Source organism: Thamnophis elegans, chromosome 1, assembly GCF_009769535.1.
Source record: "Thamnophis elegans isolate rThaEle1 chromosome 1, rThaEle1.pri, whole genome shotgun sequence".
NCBI classification, from domain to species: Eukaryota; Metazoa; Chordata; class Lepidosauria; order Squamata; family Colubridae; genus Thamnophis; species Thamnophis elegans.
The window spans coordinates 115,858,589-115,880,881 of NC_045541.1; the positions used below are offsets into that span (position 1 = coordinate 115,858,589).

Here is a 22,293-nt window from a genome sequence, read left to right on the forward strand (position 1 = left end):
TATTCAAGAAACCATGTTTTAGTTCACACATTGCATTAAGCCTATACTGAATATTCTCTTCACCTCCAATTCTTCATGTGACATCGGGATTTTTCTTGAAACACTTTTCTTTCCATCATGAAACTCATGAAATTTGGAATTCCTAGATCTTGTTTTTTCCAGCAAAAGTGACTATCCCATTAGCCCATATCAATGGAACTTAGTAACCTACTGGACTCCATAGGGAACTAAAAGCTGGATCCTTAGCTGCAAGCAAAAACATTTCCAGGATATGTCTATTAAAAAGCATAGGACAGTTTAAGGCCATTCAGACTTACACAGCAACTTGGAGTGAAAAAACTTAAAATTGTAAATTTTATTTATTCAGCACAGCAAGTATACAGAACAATACATTGGGCATTCACTTACATTATAGCTAAAACAGATTTGTATGTCTTGTGTGATACTAAGCTATACAAAATTTATCATTTTTCACAAATTACCGTATAATGCCAGATGGTTATTGTATCAATTTTCAGTTTTTATGTTTAATATTACTAAGCAAGTGTTCATGGTTCCCATACTATCTAAAGATGAAATATTACAGAGTACCATTTTGCTCAGCAGTTCAACTTATTAGAGCTTCATAAAATATTACTAGAAAAAAATATAGAGCTCATGGAGGAATTAATTTTGTTGCTTCTGCAGAATATATTTTCCAGCCAAATCCTGTAATTTGTTTTGGTATTAATAAACATAATTTGAGAGGCATATTCCCGGTTTTTGTACTTTGCTACAATTCCAGCATTCCATTGTACAAGGCTATATAGAAGACTTAAGCTTTATAATAAAACTTAAAACATTCAGTTGGAAATATGTAAAGAAACAAAGCATGAAGAAATTATTTAAGAACAATCACAGTACAATTAAGATTTGAGCTTCTTTATAGTATCGAGATTGTTGCAGGTAATCCTTTTAGACTTGCAGCAAAACATGCAAGGACTAGAAGAACTTTATAGCTTCAAGTTGAATAAAATACAAGTTCTACTAAATATTGTGCTGTTGAATAAATCAACAATTTGGTGGGTTCTTAATTAGAAGAGAATTAAAGCTTTCTTGCAAAAGACTGGCCATTTAGATGATTTGAAATTTATTCATTTGTATATATAATAGAACAACCAAACCGAGAACCTTAATCCTGCAATGGGAGTAAACTGAAATAGGTTGTAGGTCAAGTACTTATTACAGCAAACTACACCATATGACCCATTCAACAGCTTACAGCTCATTAACAGTGATTCATAGTGGTTTCCCTTGGATCCTTTGCCCACATACTAACATTTTTAAAGAAAATTTGACAAGCAGCAATTCAAATACAATAAATCATAATTTGTGGTGCCTGCAAGAACCATGCCACCATTTAAAATTTTGTGAATAGGATCAAATTCAGACCAATTTTAATAACAATAAAGTGATGCTTGAAACTGATTTCTTTGAAAAGCATGAGTGAGAATGTTTGTATAGTTGATAGAAAATATGAAACAGTATTGTTATTAATATCACTAACAAGCAGATGGCTTTTGATTTCATTCAAACTTAAATTGTGCCCTGATTTTGATGTTTTAAACCCCCCCAAATATTTTTTAATAAATACAGTATTGAAATCACAATATGCTGCCCTCTACAGATTTGTACAGATTGTATGAATTGTTTATATTAAAAGGATAACACATTTCTATAAGGAATACTTTTATGTAATGAAATGTAAGTTTGTACATTTCTGAAAAAAAATGTTTTAAAAGATCCATAGAAATTTCATAAACCAATCTCAGCAGTATTAATACCTACAAATACACATTTATTTTTTAAAAAATGGCAGAAGTTCAGGATATTTATATAAAGGCATATTTTAATTTCCTTGCAATCTCATGAGATTCCAAATGACCACGGGTAATATGCTCCATGTTAAGCTGTCTGAGTTGCTCTTTCCTCTAATTCCACTAACACACATAGTTTTTATGAAAGAAGCAAGATTGAGAAGTCCAATCTTTTGGAGACAAAAGTGAGAAGTAAGTTTAAATTTGTCCGAGTTGCATTTATGCATTTTTGTATGCTTATTTACCTAATTTGCATGCAAATTAGAAAAGCTATGGCTTGAAAGTATACTTTATAATATATCCATTATCATCTTTCCCTATCATGAAAAGCCTGGTAATGAAATCAAATATTTTGAAAAAGTAGGGGCAAGCTTAATTTCTACAAATACGTACATTTTATGAAAACCAATCATCTACCAATTCAGCAATTATATGCAATATTAAGTGAGGTAATTAAATCTAGTGAGTGCATTCTCTTTGCCTTTATAATCAGTTTGCACTCATCTCTGAGTTGCCATAAGGAAAGTAAAGAAAAAAAAAGGGGGGGGTTGGTAAAACCAATCTCACAGAAAGGACAAAACCAAGGAAAATGAAGCCCTGAGGATATGAACATGAATAAGAAAGTTACACTTCTGTTGTGCTATTTTCCTGGACTTTTGTACTAAACATGTTCAACAAAATAATGTTCTGCTTTGTTTCATTTTCTGAACAGTTGCTTCTCTTCTTTGGAAATTGAAGATATTTGTAGAATGAAAAAAAGATTTCAGTTGACTCAAAACTGGAAATGGCTATCAGTTCTCAATAAGTTTTTTGGCTCTTGTGTTGGCTTGCTCAATACGGTGTTTGTTGGTTTCAGCCTGAAATAAAACAAAATGCAAAGCTACTAGTAAATTATGGTGTACAGAAACTATTCAAGTCTCTATAGAAGGCATTGTATTTCTTTAAGAATTGCCAAGAATATGGAGAGCTAAAACAGAGACATTTAAAATTATATGAATAGAAAAAAAATCCCTTTCTCAATTCTTTCATATATATATATACCGTGTATATGTGTGTGTGTGTGTGTGTATGTATGTATGTGTGTGCATATATATATATATATATATATATATATATATATATATATATATATATATATATATATATGACTTTTAACAGGATTTATCATCAGTTTTGCACCACTAATTCCTTAATTGTCTGAACACTCATCAATGATGAGTTTATTCAAAATTATTTATTCAATATATTTTTAAAATTTTTCTTAAATCAATCTTTCCTGATTTATACTCATTTTCTCTAAAGATTGCTTTGCTTTAAAACTGGTAGGAAGTAATACCAACTTCCTTTTAATGATAAAGATACTTATTCTTTCAACCATTTGATCACATTTGAATGGGCCACTGTAGCATACAAAGCAATAATGTAAAATAAAAAATCAATAACCTTGGGTACTCAGTGTTATGTCACGGACACTAAATGGCCACTAACACTTCCATTGGTGTTTGCCAGTTCTCTACCCTATCTGCATTATAAAAAGATTTAATTAAATAAAGGCAGCCAGAAAAACAGGGAGGATTAAGATAATTGATGTGGTTTTTAAAAAAAATCTGGGATCAGGCCAGTCAATGGTTCTGATTTCAAAGGTCATTTTGAGAGTTGACCTATTAGTCACTGACTTCAGTATTTATTCCTCCTCACCTCCTCCTGTATTTATCTCGTGGCATTTTATATAAAAAAGACTTTTTTTTTTTGGCACTGGCTTATCTATTAGTGTTTCAGAGAAACAAGTGCAGAACTTTGAGAAAGCCCAGAGTCAAAATAGAACAACTTCAGTGGTATTTATTCTATTTTGGGCAACACAAATCGGCTTTTTAACCAACCAGGATTTGATCTATAGCTCAATGTGCTATGTATCTTCACTATATATACATAGTGTTCTTGTTTCACCATGAAATCAAGCTTAAATACATAGAAAAATAATGCTTTGGGTGGAAGAATGTTATCCAGGAGAACAAGGACACAATTTGTTGGTAAATTGGAATACTCTATACCAGGAATGTCAAACTCGATCATGTCACAGGCCGGATCGTGACATATCACAATGTTTTTTGCCTTTGCGGAGCTGGAGTGGGTGTGGCCTGTGTAGGGTATATCTGGGCCACGGACCACCAGTTTGATAGTGGGACCTGCTGTAAACCATTGTACTGTATTCCAGAACAATTAGCTATTCTTCTCAGCAATTAAGGATCCAGTTCTTGCTTCTTACCTTCTCATTTATCCGGTCTATCTGCTTGTTTTGTGAATCGATCTCACTGCCCATATCCACAGCCATATTTTTCAGATTTCCCAAGATATGTCCCACTTGAGTTAAGTTGTCCTCCATCTCATCTTCTCTGGCATCATTTGTTATCCTTTTCAAAATATCAGAAAAGAACTGCTTTGAGCAGTTGCAAGTTTCTTCTTCTCTGTAATGAACTAAATTCGTATATTCTCTCCCCCCCTCCTCTTTACCTGCCTATTCACATACCCACACTAGTCAAGCTACCATAGGGCAGTTCTCAATAGAAATTAAAAATCATTATCAGTTAAATCAGAACAATTACAAAAAATAATAAAACCAAAAACATGTTAAAAAACAGAATCATAAATAGTCCTAATTCTATCTCACACAAATATTTCATAACTTCAGTCTTAAAATATATCTAATTGGGAATTTATAAAAGAAATTAAAAATAAGCCTGTGTTTTTATAAAGACCTTTATACATTCCTCCAATCATGTTGCACAATTTGATTCAAATATTTGAAATATTTGAAAAATTGCTGAACAGTGTTCTGAATAAACATTCATGATTTACACAGAATAAGCTTCTCATGATGGTCTTCAATATCCCAGTACTGCTGAAGAGGAACAGATATGGAATATGTATTCATCACTGAAGATTATTTACCGCTTTATGTATCCTCCAGCTGGTCCTCCTGAGGTCTGTTGTTGGTAATTTCCTCCCTGTCCTGGTTGTCTGGTTATTATATGATCACCTGAATTTTCACAGTTCCCACCCCAAGTTGTCTTATATCCTTTACTAGTCTCAAAGTTCTTCGTTCTATAAAAAAAACCAGAATGGCTTCAATTAACTAAAAAGATAAATACACAACAAACCGCCAATAGAATTATTGCTTATTACGTAATCAAGTTTGTGATTAGGAAAAAAAATGCCTGTACCACTTAGCATTATATTTATAAGATATTTATAAGGTATCTTTTATTTAATGAATTGCATGGAGAAACAAACAGCTAGCTTGCTGAAGTGGTTAAGTCACCAGGCTAGAAACTGGCAATCAATGCGTTCTATTTCTTCCTTAGGTACAAAGGCAGCTGGATCAGTGGGCTTATCACTTTCTTTCAGCTGCAAGGAAGAGGCAATGGCAAGCCATTTTTGAAAACTATGCCAAGAACACTGCAGGGACTGCTCCAGGCAGTCACCAGGTGTCAACAAAATATTGAGAAAATTATATTGGACTAATTTCACCAAATCATGAATCTGATAATCATTACCCTAATGGTAACAAAAATGAAGGAATAAATGCAAAACTTATTTTTCTATTCCAACCTTCATATTACCAAGATAAATCTTGTATGTATTGTTTTATGTTATATTATTCTATAATATTTAATTTTTATTTGGTTCTGGACTCACCCTGTACAGTGGTACCCAATATTTTAAAACTGAAACATAGCAATCCTGAAGTGATGGGCATTCTTACAAAATAGTTGCATGCTAAGTAATACATGACAAAAAAATTTCCCCCCCCCATGTGGTAGATCGTAGTTAAAACAATATGTGAACATTATCATAACATTTCATATTATTCCTTTAATATTTTTATATCTATGTATAAACTATTACTTTCCTGAAAAATTTCGTACTAGACTAAAATTGTATATCAACTGCTACTTGCATTCTAAACATTGTAACTATTATTTCAGATCAATCAAATAAGAATAAATAACTAAATATAAACTACACGCAACACGTCACGGATACAACTACAGACCATCACAAGGTTGCTTGCATGTTAAGAAAACATGCACATTCAGACATGCATCATGTTAGAACATCACCTTCAGATAGCTGGTTAGCAGTGCAAACTGCTTCTTAATACAGGTATTTTCCTAAATTCCATTTTGACCAGTTAAGTGGATCCAGCCTCTGATGTTAAATCTTCATTTTATTAAGAAGGAAAAGTGGGGTGATTAGGAGAGAATGAAAAAGAGTGAACAGTAAGACAAGCAAGCAGATAACTATTTGTTAGCTGAACAAACTATTTCAAAGTATAGCTGAGAGTATGCTATAATAAGAAAAAACCAGCTTTAATACCAATCAGGAAGAAAAGGAATATTATGAAAACTAAATTCAAAATTTGTAAGCGTGCTGTGGTATTCTCACAAAAAGTCATTAATTTAGCTCTAGGAATGGAAGAGTTTGATTTCCTTTCATCCACTTCGAATCCATTCAATTCTTCTTATGTCTCTACATATTTGCCTTATATAAAATTTTATTATCAAGCATATTGAAAATTCCATAGAATTACTTTTTCAGTGTACATACACTATATTGCCAAAAGTATTCGCTCACCCATCCACATAATCAGACTCAATTGTGAGCGAATACTTTTGGCAATATAGTGTACATTTCAACTATCACAAAAGTCTCATATTTTTCAAAGTGAGAGCTAAGAATGTAGTATCAGAGGAAAAAAGACTTACAAAGCACATCATGCCTTCCTTGTAATCCTTCATTAAACTGACACATATCTTGTTTCCGCCCAGTGAAGCTGAGAGAAAAATTCTACAACTTTCCCATGAATTGTTATATTAAATCTGATTAATATTGACAATTCCTTCCAAATATTTAATAGGTATTAGGTGATTTAAAATCCAATCCAAGCTTGTATTAACTGCATTCTTTTCCCCATTCTAACATATTACTAGATTTAAATAACAGGTATATTTGCACGTCTAAGTCTTATAGCACCTAATTACTGGTGCATGACTACTGGCTTTTCTTCCTTGATTGTCATAGTTTGAAAACAACAATTTAAACATTCATTGTTTAAATTTTATTACAACATCCACTAGATTTTGTATTTGTCATTACCAGAAAACCAAAACCAGAACAAACCCACCAAAGTTAAAACATTCTAGCCATTATTTTATTCAAGGGTGAAACTTATGAACAAGTGCAGTTAAGTCTAAATAAGCATTTCCGTATGTTTTCCTTTGTAGGAAGGAACCCCTACAGTGTACAGAATGTTTTTGTAAATTGCAAGAAAAAACAGGGGATAACCACCATAGTTGGTAGTTGTCATGGCATGAGACCCCAACATTATTTAAAAAAAAAAACAAATACATTTTTAAAAGGTTGAAATTTCACTGGACATCAGTGTTCTTGTCTGAAAACTTTTAAAATTTCATGTAAAAATGCCACAATCTCATGGGCTTTCAAATGACAATAATTAAATCTTTATTTTGGAATCTACACTACCATCCATTGCAACAAAAGCTTTCAGTCTTCACAGATCTGGAGAAAGGAGCCATCATTCACACCTGCATACACTCATAAAGTTTTGGATAATACCCCATTGGAAAACCAGAAGGAGCAAGTTGGGGTCAGATCATCCCAGAGATGTTGTAGTTGCTCAGAGTCTATCTGACTTAATAGCACATAAATAAGACCATATGAATGCAGTCAGTGGCTTGGACAATGTTACGGTAAAATGTGATTTCTTTGTTATCATGTAATGTGAACCCAGTTGCTATTGTTTGTAAACATGGTTTATGGTTTAGGATTATAAATGAACACAGACCATGGTTTAGTACAACATCCAATTTGTGTTTGAATTCTGTAGCAGTTTTTTTTTCCCCATCAGAGAGAACAGTAGCTTAATTAAATTTTCTAGTCACTGAAGTTCTAAACAGGAGTGATATTTTTCCTTGAAAAAAGAGTCTTACCAATCTGCTTTTAACTGACCTATTGCACGGACAGACACAGAGACCACAGCACTTATTAAGCTCTGTCAAGTTCTTTTCAGCTTCTTTCATGTCTTTGTTTATTTGATCCATACCTTCTTCTATGTTGTTTAACTTTTCTAGGGAAAAAAAGCAGCTTTAGAAACTTTAAATGAAGTAAATGCTTACACTTCATATAGGAAGGTCTGCATTCAAAACACTTTTTAAAAAGCATTTAAAAGCAGCTTAAGAAGTGTTAATGTTTCTGGAAAATACTGCAAGCCTATGGACAATGGCCATGCCTGTATCCGGACTGCATTAATTATGTATCTTTATTATGTATCATTATGAAATATAGAGTTCTACATTTATAATCAAATATGCCATATTGTTTATTACACTTGTGCAACTCACCGCCTTGTTCATCTAACATGGTAATGGTTTTGATTCCCGTATCTTGGGACTATAATGGAAAAGAGAGAAATACAGAAACACTACACCATGGAATTTTTAGTGAAATGACACAATTTGTTACAGACTATTGTGTGGAGATTCTACTAAATAATTACATAAAAATTGATCAGCATAAATACTACTATATAAAATTTCCTTCCAGGGAGAATAAAAATTCCAATATGGCACGTTATTTTGCAATACTGGTGAATTTGTTACTTTTGTTTATTGGTCCTATGATAAAATTATTTCAATTTTATATAAAGTTTCATTGTTTATTTTTATTTATTTAAGAAAATGTATATGGCTATCCAACTTACTCTCAGTGATTCTGGGTGAATTACAAAGATAAAAACCCAATATTAAAACAATTTAAAGGCAGAAAATTAGAGAAAAAAGCAGGGAAGCTTTCTAAGAAAATCTGAGAAATTCCATATATCTCATACTTGATGAACATAATATACGCAATGTCATTTCATGTTCTCCACCTGATTTCCCCTCCTCCCCCAGCTCAAATAAAGCCTTTAACTTTTTCTTTACCTCAATGGCCATGCCAAGGATCCTCCTTGTGCTTTCCAAAGACTAAAATAAAGATAAAATTCAATTCAGGCATGGTGATTTTTAAAGATATGTAATAATTATATAGTTTCAGACAGGGTTGTAAGTAAGCACTACAATATTCTCTTGTTTCTGACACAATGCAACTAAGCAAAGTTTTGTCTTGGTTTGTGATGTTTTAAAAATCAACATTATTATGCAGCTACTATTTTCCAGGCAAACCCCTCTTTTTAGATTCTGTGCAAGTCTGTCCTCCTGGAATCTATAAACTTTATTTTTAAAGATTCCGAAGTTTGTTCTATTGCGGTAGTGAAAACAAGCAGAAATGCACCATTAGCAAGTCTCTACCCCTGTCTTCCAAGCCTAGTGGCATTGCCCCTTGATGGTCTGTTTTGGCAGGTGAAGAGGATGGGAAAGAAATTGTTTTATATAATATTGTGTGTGTATGTATGTATGTATGTACGTATGTATGTATGTGTATACACATACACACACATTGCAGTATGCTAAGATTGATTGTGTTTATTCATGAGGGATATTTATTATATGAATTTTTTTTTGCATGCAGCGCTATGTGTGACACATAAAAAGGCTCTCTCTCCTTCAGAAAATGCATTAATCCTAGGGAAAAAGTATTCTTATGGTCTAAATCCAAGTTATTTAGATCAGGGATATCAAACTCATGGCTTGTGGGCTGGATGGAACACATGCCGGCCACCCCCACCCCCATTTTAGCAAAGGCTGAAAAAATTGTGATATGTCACGTGGCATGTGACACCCGATTTAAATGATTTAAACCGCCCTTCACTGCAAGATCAAGCAACATAGGATAACCAATCAATTTTAGTGGAGATCATGCACTTAAAAAAGTTTATCTACACAAATTATTGGGCAATAATATACTATTTGAGATGTTTACCTCATCTGTAACTTGATGGGCTCTCAGTTGTATTTCTTCGGGTGACAACTCAGCCATGATTGACCTGTGTTTTTCAACGTTCAACTATTCACAACAGGATTTCTTCTAAAATAGTAAAGTATCAGTGATAAGGCTATAATCTTGACCAATTTTAAGCAAAGTGTGTCCTATTAAATATTTATTTATTAAATTGATATGCCAAATTTATAACCAGTTCAGTTGTCAGCTTTCTACGAAAAGAAAACAAATCAAAATTTTAATATTAGAATATTTTATAAAAATGATAATATAATGAAATACAATACTTTATGTATTTATTGATTGTTTCAATCAGTTTATATGGACATCTATCTCAACAAGTGACTGTTGGCTGCAAACAGAATTACAATAAAGTAAAAATAATTACAAGCATTACTGACATTGAAGCGCAAAGTAGCCAAGAAACATCAAACTCAAATCATTAATGTAAACAAGACATGACATGGCTCCCTGTACACAATCTGAACCCCGGGCCCAGATGATTAATGTCTTTAATGGTAGAACTATGAACAGTATCCAAATATCCTACACTATATCTTCATTTATAAAATAGTTTAAATAAAAGTTACACTTCTACATGATAAGTTAAGAAACAAGAAGTCGTCATGTTTGCTCCAACCACCCTCTTCATTAAATAATTCCCACACAGATGGTCTTCCATAACTCTTACCAATTTTGACCTAAGAAATTAATTTCTAACTTTTTATCAATGGTCATTACTATTTGTAAATAATCTAAGACATATTGATCCCCCCCCCCTGCTTTTTGAGGGCACACCAATCTTTTTTTAGGTATTAATTAGTATTGAATTACAACTGTTGGGTTCAGGCAATATTGGATGACAAGTATTGTTTTCTTCCCTAGAGAAAAAATACATTTCTAGGGATGTATTTGCAGAGAGTACAAATTAAACCAACTTGTTTTAAGTAGGACTGACAATCATATTTCAGTTGTCTTTACTAAATAAGTTCAGTATTCAAATCTGCAGAAAATATTAAACATTCATAAATAGTAAACAAAAAGACAGAGTAATTGACACACAGAAGTGCAAAAGCAATCTGCATGCAGGACAATTGTAACAATGAAAATAGCATTTCTGACTTGCCAGATAGATCTATCAGATCTAAATAGCTACCACCTCAGATAAAGAAGTCTGCAAGTTGCCCAGATTCATCTCTGGTTCCTCCATTATCACTGTTGGGAATATAATTCTAACAGTTGGATTGGCAATATATAAATCATGTAACAATGTTGTATCTGTTGCTTTAAACATACTGTAAAATGTGATTGATTGCTGTTTTCCTCAATCGCCCATAAGAGGGAGCCAGAATGCCTGTTAGTTCTCTCTGTTTGTTAGATGCTGGGCTGATCTGATCCCTGTGAACTATTATAAGTTTTGCAACTACTAGCAAACTTTGATTACTGAACTGATTATATGATACTGGACTATGTTATTTGGATTATCCCTTAACTGAAAGACATTGATGACTGACTGTCTTATCTGTGTATGACTTGGACTGTTTGATAGACTCTGATACCTCTATTTCCACGAAAGTAAAAGCCTTTTTAAACTGCAGTGCCTCTGTATACTGGTTTGTGTGTTCTCCAACACAACTCTAACAATGCTTCTCTGAACATACTCGCTCTCCCAATGGGGAGCTTACCTGACAATCACCATCCACTGGAACATAACAATTGTCACCAACCTATGAATACTACTTCTATGCACACCTATAACTCTTATCACTTTATATTTTTTGAAATACTCCATAATTTTGTACCTGTACATCCCTGACTATATTTACAAAGTCTACTCTACTGTATCAGACCATCTTCATTCACATCTATTGGTTCTCTCTTACTTCCACAACCACACAGTATTCCTTTCATTTCACTTGGGAAGTCACCTTCCTTGCTTTGTTTACATGCCTAGACATAGTCCTCTATATCAGTGTTTTTCAACCTTTTTTGTGCAAAGGCACACTTTTTTCATGAAAAAAATCACGAGGCACACCACCATTAGAAAATGTTAAAAAAATTTAACTCTGTGCCTATATTGACTATATATAAAGTAATTTTCCCATGGCACACCTTACACTATGTCACGGCACACTAGTGTGCCGCGGCACAGTGGTTGAAAAACACTGCTCTATATGCTGTAATAACCAGCCAGTTAGGCCTGTAGATACTGATCTCTTGGGCCCATGATTGGTTGTATTGACACTTTCATATCATAATTTTAGTAAGAGAGTAAGAGAGTAGACTAACCCAGTGTCCAATATTCAACATTCCTGTAAGGACAATGCTGGTCAATTTTGACAAATTTAGCTTAGTATTGCCACAAGCGTAACCAAAGCTAGTCTTACTGCATATATTCTCATGCTATTTTATGAAAATCTTTATGAAGATTTCTAATCTAGGGACTTACAAAGTAACATATTATTGCCTACATCCTAGTAATCAGGAAGCATATGCAGCGTTCAAAGATACACTTCAAGATGCTTTCATTTATATATTCTTGTGATTCTTTTATTTTGTCACAATTAATATGAGAAGAACAGAAACAAGTGACATTTCATCCCAAAGTAACATACATTTATGCAGCGTTTTTCCAACTGTTTTTCCATTCTACAAGTCAAAATTTGCTCCACAATTTGCTAATAGTATTTTTAGTTTTAAAGGAGTGGAGACTGCTATTTAGATATACAGTATTGCTATTTGTGTGCTATACAATATATCCCAATTTCCAACTGCATTTGTCCACTGATAAATTGCTATTAATTTGATTCACCATCCATGCTACCCATCCCCACCCCAAACTTTAAATAAGGTACATGAATGGAAATACTCTTGCAAGAAAAGACAGTGATGTAACTAAATAAAGAACTGAATTTTTACTCTCTTGGGGGCAATTAGGACAGATATGTAAAGTCAATCAAATGCTTAATGTACCCATTTAACTTTCCTTTTATACTTAAAGTGCTATTATAGCTTATCATTTTGCCACTAAAATGACAATGATTACATATGTCCCTATAATTCAGGAAGAAGTCAAAAACTTAAATCTCTGATGAAACAACTGGACTTTCCAAAGTACGGTACCTATGAACTTTCATGTAGGATAGAACTTCTTATGTAAATCTTGTTAAATTATACCTATGGACAACTTCCTGATTTTGAAAATGAAAAGCAAAAGAAAGGCTCCAAGAAAATAGTTGCGTTACTAAACTATGTACTTCCCCAAAGAGTATACCTAAGTGTTTGTTCAGGAACTAAAGAATTTTGTAAGTGGGGATTTTTTTTTCTTATAAAGGGAACCTGATTTTGCACAACTCTCCACTGTGAAGGAATAAGAAATACATGAATACTAGTTAAAATCTAAAAAGGCTTCCAGAGTTTGTTTCCTGTCCTTTTGCCTATCCATTCTTCTGCCCTCTTCCAATCTGCACCATTTAATGGAGAGAAAAGTGAAAACAGCTACTGCTTCCTGTTGCTCTTGTTAAGGCTTTTAAAAAATGCAGTAAGGAAACAGATGCAGCCTAAAGGGATAATAGCCACCACTATGTCAATCGTGAAGGCTACAGCTGTAAGAAACAGAAATATTACTGTGAAAAGCCCTTTGTTTTATTCTTCTCCCCCCCAATGAAAAGTCCTAAAACAAGTAATAACAGCCCTCTCTAGTCCCAGCGCCTCCTTTGGCCCCGAAGTGAGGGTTCAGCCAAAGGATCCCCACAAACAAGAAATACAGCGCAGCCCGGAGAGGAAGCCAACCGGCAGCATTCCTCCCGAAAACCAACCAGCCCAACCCGAGGCCTAAGCTGAGAAGGCAGGGCAGCCACGGGCGCTCCCACAACCCCCACAACCTCCGAGGGGGTGACAACTCCTGGCCCCGAGGTCGGCCTTGCCGCCCGGCTCCGAGGGATGCTGCGGCGCTCTCCCCATGCCGTCTTCCCGCGCCCTTCCCTTCCCCTTCCTCGCCCAGGACGCCTCGCCGCCCGCTTCCCTCTGCCGCCGCTTAAACCTAGGTGGCTCAGTAGCTAAGAAACTGAGCTTGTCGATCAGAAAGGTCGGCGGTTCGAATCCCTAGTACAGGTCTCCTGCGTGAACAGGGGGTTGGACTAGATGACCTCCAAGATCCCTTCCAACTCTTTTACGGTTTACCGTAAGGTCCCTTCCTCCGGCGGAGGAGAAAAACCTTGGCGTCCCGACGGCCCCGGAACTCCCCACTCCATCCGCCCGTCGCTCCAGCCTGGCTCAAAGGGGCCTTGGCCTTCCCCTTGCCTGTTCTCCGCCCGGAGAAATTCCTCGCTCGCTCCTTCCTCCTTTTCCTGCCCGACCGCCCAGTTCTCGCTCTCCCCGCCGCTCCTTCCCTCCTGAGACTCACCACGGTGCTTCGGTGGCTAAAAAAAACCCGAGCCCGCCCCGCGGCTCCGTTCTACCCGCCAGGCCTTTCGGGCCTCTGGGCGCAGATCTCCCGCTCTCTCCGCCGAGGGGACGAACCTCGCGCCCGGTCTTCGGAAGCCCCTTCCCACCGCCGAACTCCACCCAGCCAGCTTCCTGCAGCGCCTTCTTCTCCTTCTTCCCTCCGGTTCCTTCGGGAGCCCAGCTGTTACCTCCTCCCGCCTTCCCTCCTACCCGGTCTCTGAGTCGCAGCGCATTGGTCGCTTGGAAGGCATTGCTAATAGCTATTGGTGGGAGGAAATGATCGTCATGTTTTTCTCCTTTTTTCGCTTTCTCAGGTTGTTGATTAAGCTCCAGCATCCTGTTGGCGCTGAGTTTATTTTTTTAAGAAAACCCCATTCAAGGTACAAAAGGTCTTATGTGTGGTAAAACCAGATCAGGTTCCTGCGGTACGGAAATACAGCATGATTTGATAGCTTATTAGTAACCTTGACTATCACTAAGTGTTGTATCTTTTTATTCTTGAGGAATGTATTTTATTCTCCTTATATACACTGAGAGCATATATACCAAATACAAATTCATTGTGTGTGCAATCACACTTGGCCAATAAAGAATTCTATTCATACTGTTCCATCTGACAATTCCCTCCATCAATAAGACCTCTGGAAATATTAAGGTTTTTTTTTTCTTTCAGGACCCCTTCATACTGTAAAACAGCTTTTCTTTATATGAGTTATAGTTATCAGTATTTATGGTATTAAAATATTAAAAAATAAAAATGATGCATTCACTGCTATTATCTTTTCTCACAATTGTTTGATAGAATTTTAATATTGTCTTACTTTTCAATACAGGTTAGCAAGCCTGATAAGGTCTTGGGAGACCTCCAAGTGTCCTAGAATTTGACATCTGTGTCACAGCTGAGATGGAGATGTACAATTGAGTGTCATTCACACACTAGTAATGCCACACTCCATTCCTACATGTGACATCAATGGAATCTATCTTCCAGTTTGTTTTTGCTCCATGATGGTACTGGAAACCTTCAAATCATTGATTTAATTCGCTATTCATTCTTTACAGTTATAAGCACTCTATGATTTATCTGGAGTTTCAGATTGAACAAATGTAAACAATCCATATGAGCCCCTGAGAAAAGTGCGATTCTGATTTAGATGTCTGGAAGCAGTTAAATGGGATGAAACATATTAAAGCTGAACCCAAAAAACACAGTTGCTGTTTGTTCCTTGTAATGTGGTGCTGGTGCTGGCACTGTCTCAAGGTGGAAAACCCATTCATGAAGGGACCCAGGTATATTTGGTGATTCTCAGCTGGATGATCAGGTAAAGATTAGGGCCCAGGCCAGCTTTGGTTGTTGGCTACTTGTAACCCTACCTGAAATGTGAGGACCTTGTAACACTCACATCTCTTTTCTGGGCTACTGCAGCGGACTGTAAATAAATCTACTTTTGGGGACCATTTGGTAACAATAATTGGCACAAAATGCAGTGTTCTACATACCCATGCCTTGAGTTTACTTTTCCTACATTTGCTCCATGAGTCTAAAATTATTGATTTGATTGTTACAGAAGTACACATGGAGTACCTCAGAAGGTGTGAATTATGAAAAAGGATCTTTGGTGAAATACAGAGCAAGAAATTGTGGATAAAAAAGTATTTAAGAATATGAATGTGACAAACAATGGAGAATGAAAGATGTTGCATCAAATGTGTAGACGGCAAAAATAGTTGCAATGATGTAGTTGAAAAGAGCAGTGTACTTCTGCCTACTATCTTATAATTGTTAGAAATGAGTATATGGAGTATCCTCAACTGAGTCTTAGTATACTTGAGTATATTAACAGAAACTTAAAAATAAGTTGAATAAAGTGGTAACGAGTGTTTTAAAAGTGTAGGTGACAAAAGGATTGGGTCAAGGTTAAATAGATGTTAAATGAATACATTGAATTGAATACAAAAGTATTCAATTTAAAACTAGCATATTGAGGTGGTTTGGTCATGAGGGTACAATGAATAACGATCAAATAGCAAAACAGAGATGTGAAGAGAAAATAAATAGATGAATGAAGAAAAGACCAAGAAAATTGAGTTGGATGGAGTTGGTAACACTCTCAAGAAAGGTGTGATACAAAAAGGGAGATGCTAAAGAATAAAGGCAATTTATAAATTTATAATACATAAATTGCATTATAGCTTCTCCCCCCCCCTTACTTCCTGTCTTTAATTTCTTTGGCTCATACAATATTTCTACACTCTACGTAAAGCTAATAATTGTAAAATGGAATACTGTAATCAGAGATAGGTATGGAGGTGCCATAATTAATGGGATCTATGATTATTATAGCTCATCCTATGAAGGCATATACTTTTTCCTTTTGATTATTGTTAATGGTTCCCATATAAAATAATGATTTTCATTAAGAATTCATACCTTGAGCCAATATGTTCTGCTACTTTTATACCAAGGTAATGTGATCTATGATTTGATAGTGATTTCATATGGGTCTGTGTAAACAGCCCTTGTCCACATGTGAATTTCAGTAATATTAGTAAATATTCATCTTCAAAAAATATTCATCTGTCATGCTAAATTAATTTTATTCTTCAATATATGCATAAATCATTTTTATTTTTTGTTGTTGTGTGATAGTTGTTGGTTTTAAAAAATACCCTTTTTTTCAACCTTCTAGAAGCCCCATCCAGATTTTTAGGTCTAAACTAGCAGAAAAAACTATGAGATGGTTGTAGCATGTTTTTAATAGTTATCTGGTTATCAGGTATTCTCTAAGACACAGCTCCAGCAATAAATTACGGGTCCCTCTATCTTACAAAGCTGGAAACAATGACATGAAATCTATCAATAAATAGGAAAACTGTGTGATTGTGATTCATACTCCGGTGTTTTATATTCACTGTGATGCTGGGTAAATTAGTGTTACATAAATTGTGTGTCTTTTCATGCTACCTAGCCTTGGCTTCGAAATTAAACATTGTGAAGCTAAGCAAATACACCACATGGTGGAATATCAGCAGGAAACGCCAAGGCTGTACTTCAAGTTACACTGAGAAACAGAATAAACAGGAAAGGCGATGTCAAAGCACTTCCCGCTGGTTGCCAAGATAATTATACATATGTGTCCTTAAACTTAAAGCCACCAGGAGCGGAATTTAAAAAAGGGATTATTTTCGTTTTATTTAAAAACACTCAAAGGTAATCTGTTACTGCTGTAACAGTGTTAAGCCTTTTGAGAACTTGCTGCATATCCATTTTGTTTGGAAAATCCTTCATTTTCTGTTCATATTGTCAACTGCTCTTTAGTTTCTATCCATGCCTTTTTATTTGGGTCACGAAGATTGTTTCCTCTATGAAAATCTCATCCAGAAGCACTCGGAACCGAATTGACCAATGACCCGCTCGCTGTATAAGCCCAATACTGCTCCCAAAGGGTAACTCTCTACATAAAAACTACGTCTACCAAAATGCATCACGCTCTGTTTTTTGGAATCAGAGATATTGTGTGTGACTCATTTCCTGTTTCTATGGTATTGCAAGACCAGCTTCTCCGGATTGTAAACTACTATTCCCAGAATGCACACAAAAAAGAGAATTTGGTGCTCTGATTGGTTGAAACCATATGAAGACACTCCCGGCCTGTGGCGCGGTTCTCTTTCGGGTCGAGCTTGTAGGTCTCCGAAGGAGGCTGCACCGACAATGGGAGGGGTTTCGGTAGCCCATCTTGTTGGGTGATGCGCTCGTGCTTCGCGGCTGGATGAGGCGGATACCATCTGTGAGTACCGCGAGGCGGGCTGTTACTGCTTCGCCCTTTAAAGTATGTGGCGGAAGCTGAGCTTAAGTCCCGGACTCGAGGGTTGCTAATGTTGGTAGCACTTGTATGGGGTGGTAAAGCTTTTTTTGGGAGAGGGGGGAGTCGGCTGGAACGTAGTTAAATAATCTTGAGGAGCAGTTGATAAGGAACCAATTTCAGAAGTTTGAAAAGCAGCCGGAGACCTCATACTGTAGCACAACGAATCCCCGTTTGTATAAGAAGTTAGCATTGCTTGTTTTTAAACCAACACGTTATAAGAGAACACAGGAGCCATATATAAACTTCGGAAGTGTTTCAAAACTTGGTTTCCTTCCACCAAACTTGGTTTTCTTCATAAACTTTGATAAATGCATAAATGGCAGCATCCAAGAAATAAGAGCATGATAGAGCATGATATTTCGACTGCAATTGAATAAAACAGCTGTGGTAAAAGAGTCCTTATGTATCCTGTTCAGTAGTTCTTGCCAAACACTGGAGCCAATTCAGCTATCAAGAATTCAAAAAACTAATAGAGGAAATTACTAAAGAAACATTGGCTTAAAAGGGAAGACAAATAATTAGAGAAATTCCTTTTATTCCCAGTTCACAAAGCAGCATAAATATGGGAATGGTGGTTTATTTTGCTGGCTCACACTCCAGAAGACTGGTATAACAGCTGAATGTAATTTGGAAACTTTTTAAAGACTCCCATATAGGCTATGTAGTCATTATACACAGATACAAATTAACCAATTTGAGTTTTAATTTTGTGTTGTGTGAATTCGATCCTGACCGAATTATGACCTTTTTGTACACTTATGATTGCAACATCTGAATGGCCATGTGAGCAAAATTCAGACACTTGGCAATTAACTCATATTTATGACAATTGTAGGGTCCTGGGGCCATGTGATCACCTTTTGAGACCTTCTAAAAAGCAAAGTCAATGGGAAATCATATTCATGCAACCGTGTTACTAATTTAACAGCTGCATTGATTCATTTAACTGGCAAGCAAAGTCATAAAATGGGACAAAACTCACAACAGCTGACTTGCTTTGCAACAGAATTTTTGGGTGCAATTATGGTTGTAAGTCAAAGACTACTTGTATGGTAAATACATAAAGAAAAGATTTTAAATTCCATTATCTTTATGGCCAATGTTCCAAAGTTGCTAAGGCAAAAAGTTAATGGGTACATATGCCACCAATGCATGCTGTATTTTTTTTTTAAAAAAAATGTAAGACTTACCATGTTGTCTGAATTCCAAGCAGTGATTGTACTGTCTGGGTTCAGGTTAAACAGTAAGTCTCAAATTGTTTTTAAATGTAGTATGTGGTATGCTAAAATGTGGTTCTCCTTCTGTGCTGAGCTCTTTGGCTAAATGTACTGATACCACTGTTCTGCAGCCTTCAGATATTTTCTCTTTTTTAAATATCTTCTTTGCTTGGTTATTCAAGAAGATGGAAAATCCCATGCTCCAAATATAGGCCCTGTAGGCAGGGTTTTGTATGTTATCAGCACTTTTGTATTCTGAAAAAAATAAATATTCTATGAGAAGATGCCTCATAGCCTGTATTTACTTACCTGTGAAGACACTATTGGAAAAACTGCAATTGAATTATTTTGCAAATCCTCTCCTTTATTAAACTTAACAAGGGTGATGATTTTTCCTACTTCATCAATTATCAAATATACATGAAATATAAATATTATAAGCATCTGGAATATACTATGTTTCTTCATCTTCCGGAAGGGCATTTTTTCCTGAAAGTAAATCAGAGATATGGAATTATTAAATTCTCTTTAAAGGCAATCATTTTGGCATAAGGTACAGAACTTATGACCCACCAAATTGTATTCTTGAAATGCAATTCCCAGGATTTATCACCATCAGCCCTGCTCTCTGGGGTTGCTGGGAGTTGTGTTTTAGGGGGCCTCATTTCTGTTCTAGGCAAATGATGCTCATGATTTATTGCTCAGGCTTGCAGAATAATTAACCATGACTACATCATGCAATGATAGTACAGCTAGACTAGTTTTGGCATAAAAAATATAATTGGTTTTGAACTTTCCTTTCAAATTCATTAATTAGTTCTTTAAATTGTAATTAGCTGTAACTGTTTTGTAAGTCAAGCATTAAACATATATCATTTTTCATCTTTTTTGTCCATTCAAAAGGATATGAAGATGGCTTCTGTTTAGATTGCAAAATCTGTCCCCAAAACCATGATATCCCATCAAAATAAGACATTTGTGAAATATACAAACTTAAGCATATGTGTTTATAGAATATAGGAACTATACAGGGAGTGATTCTAGATCATCCCAGATTTGTTGAGAGTTGGGTGGCATGCAAATTTATTAAACTATTATATTTGCTTCTAATGCAATTGCTGCCTGGACTCAATATTTTTTTTCCTTTTACTCTTAGGAAATAGTGACCATCTGCCATTTTTCCTTCTTTGATGCCTATCTCTTTTCAGTTATTTTTTGCTGTACCTGTAATCTAGTTGGCTTGGGGTCTATTGTGGTCCATATCTCCTGAGCCTTCCTGATATAAGTAGTCAAACTATAAGAATTATAAGATAATTTGAAGGTTGTCTGGTGGATTCATAGTGGTATCACTAATAGAACAAAATTATGTTAGTTAGAGTGCCTAAAGGAATAAAAAGGAATTATTTGAACTACTGAGACCTCTTTCTTCCTTTGCCTTTTTCTGATATTTTTTGTCCATGCAAGAATTTTTTTAAAATCATAAACTTTCCAATAGCAATAGCACTTAGACTAATGTACTACTTCATACTGCTTTTATAGCGTGCTCTAAGAGGTTTACAGAATCAAAATATCATATGATTTGATGATGGTTCCATGAAGCCCATATATCCTTTAGTAATAGTGTTTTTTCAATCAACATTGCTTCCCTTCCTTAAGAGAAGGGCAAGTAGATATCTCTGATGACATGGTTGTGTTTTTATGTTACACATAGAGCAGCATTTTTTTCTATAGAAGGGTAAACTAGCAAGAGAGATTGGAAACCTTAATTTTATTTTTTTAGTGATATATATTTTCCTTTATTCTACATTACAATTTCAATTTTGCAACAGCAGTATACTGGTTGTATTAAATCCATGATGTTATACACCCTAATCATGACCATTTCTCTCTTAATCATATAGTATAGTTTCTTTTTAAATACATAATATTGTACATCATAATTGTACCCATTGTTTCCATGTTATAATGTAACACTGTACATTTATCACTCTATACATTTACAGTTGTGTACAGTCCAATAATAATATTGCTTGCAATATATATTCCTCTGCATAACTTTGTACCTGTATTTGTTTCTAGTTTGTTAATCTCCTTTCATTATTAATTTTCTAACCTCTGCATCTATTGTCTAGCCAATTATAAACCTTAATTTTAGAGTACTGTCTGAGCAGTCCCTTTGCAGAGGAAAAAATATTGCTCTTGCTTTTTCATAGTGACAACCAATAGCAGTTGAATTTGGATAGTATTTTTAGCCCTCTCCTGCAAGTGGCTGAAGTTGATTGGGAAGCTAATGGAACCCTTAAGCTCTTCTTGCAGTCAGGCATAGTTAAATACACTTGTATTTTTAATTAGCCAAAGCTGATGTAATTTTAGATCTGCTTGCTACACATCACTTCTAATTAGCCTGCCAACTGATGAAATAAGATAAGCCTACTCTACCGACCTTGTTATCTGTTAAGCATTTTACTTCCTCACTTGAAGAAGAAATTTCTAAATGAATTCCAGAAATGTTGAAGCAATTTTAAGCAACACATGAAGAACATTAATTCATTAACAACAAAGCAATGCTGATATAGGCCATTAAGAGAATATAAGACTGTGATGGCGAACCTATGGTGCATGTGCCGGAAGTGGCACATACAGCCATCTCTCCGGGCACGTGAGCCATTGCCCGTAGCTCTTCTGGTTTCTGGCGCACCAGCCAGCTGGTCTTAACGCACTTGGGAGTGCTGGAAACCAGAAGAGCAGCTCCCTGGTGCGCCTCTGCGCACCGGGAAGATGATCTTCCGGTTTCCAGCGTACATGCCACCTGGTCCTCCAGTTTTTGGAATGCGCACCAAAAGATGCAAAACCAAAAGACCAGGTGGCCAGGGCACATGTGTGCGCCGGAAACCAGAAGATTAGGTGGCTGCTCCTCCAGTTTCTGGGACACTCATGCACACTGGCCAGCTA

General features: G+C 35.6%; 2 protein-coding genes across 4 annotated transcripts in view; one reads left to right on the forward strand and one right to left on the reverse strand.

Annotated features, from left to right (window-relative positions):
- Window positions 1-331: 331 nt before the first annotated feature.
- SNAP23 (synaptosome associated protein 23) lies at window positions 332-14,481 on the reverse strand. 3 transcript variants are annotated; one of them, XM_032229014.1, is made up of 8 exons: window positions 14,334-14,481; window positions 9,795-9,899; window positions 8,858-8,899; window positions 8,279-8,327; window positions 7,887-8,004; window positions 4,806-4,958; window positions 4,123-4,267; window positions 332-2,713 (listed from the first exon to the last, which is right to left on the reverse strand). In XM_032229014.1, the coding sequence occupies exons 2-8, from the start codon at window positions 9,849-9,851 to the stop codon at window positions 2,648-2,650; spliced, it is 630 nt and encodes a 209-aa protein (XP_032084905.1). In that variant the 5' UTR covers window positions 9,852-9,899; window positions 14,334-14,481; the 3' UTR covers window positions 332-2,647. The 3 variants fall into 3 exon arrangements, with proteins under 3 accessions (XP_032084905.1, XP_032084896.1, XP_032084914.1); XM_032229005.1 differs by having other exon boundaries at window positions 14,218-14,480; XM_032229023.1 differs by lacking the exon at window positions 14,334-14,481 and adding an exon at window positions 13,995-14,196.
- Window positions 14,482-17,903: 3,422 nt separating this feature from the next.
- ZNF106 (zinc finger protein 106) overlaps window positions 17,904-22,293 on the forward strand; it is a 54,853-nt gene continuing 50,463 nt past the window's right edge. Inside the window, exon 1 of the mRNA XM_032229030.1 lies at window positions 17,904-18,046. The gene's annotated coding sequence lies outside the window, so the exon portion shown is untranslated. The remainder of the gene's footprint in view (window positions 18,047-22,293) is intronic.

Coding starts and splice junctions, on each gene's coding strand:
- SNAP23 (XM_032229014.1), bottom strand. CDS start 9,851: ATGGCTGAGTTGTCACCCGAAGAAATACAACTGAGAGCCCATCAAGTT. Junction 8,328..8,857: donor TCCTTGGCATGGCCATTGAG/GTAAAGAAAAAG, acceptor TTTCCATTATAG/TCCCAAGATACGGGAATCAA. Junction 4,959..7,886: donor TGTGTCTGTCCGTGCAATAG/GTCAGTTAAAAG, acceptor TTTTTTTTATAG/AACGAAGAACTTTGAGACTA.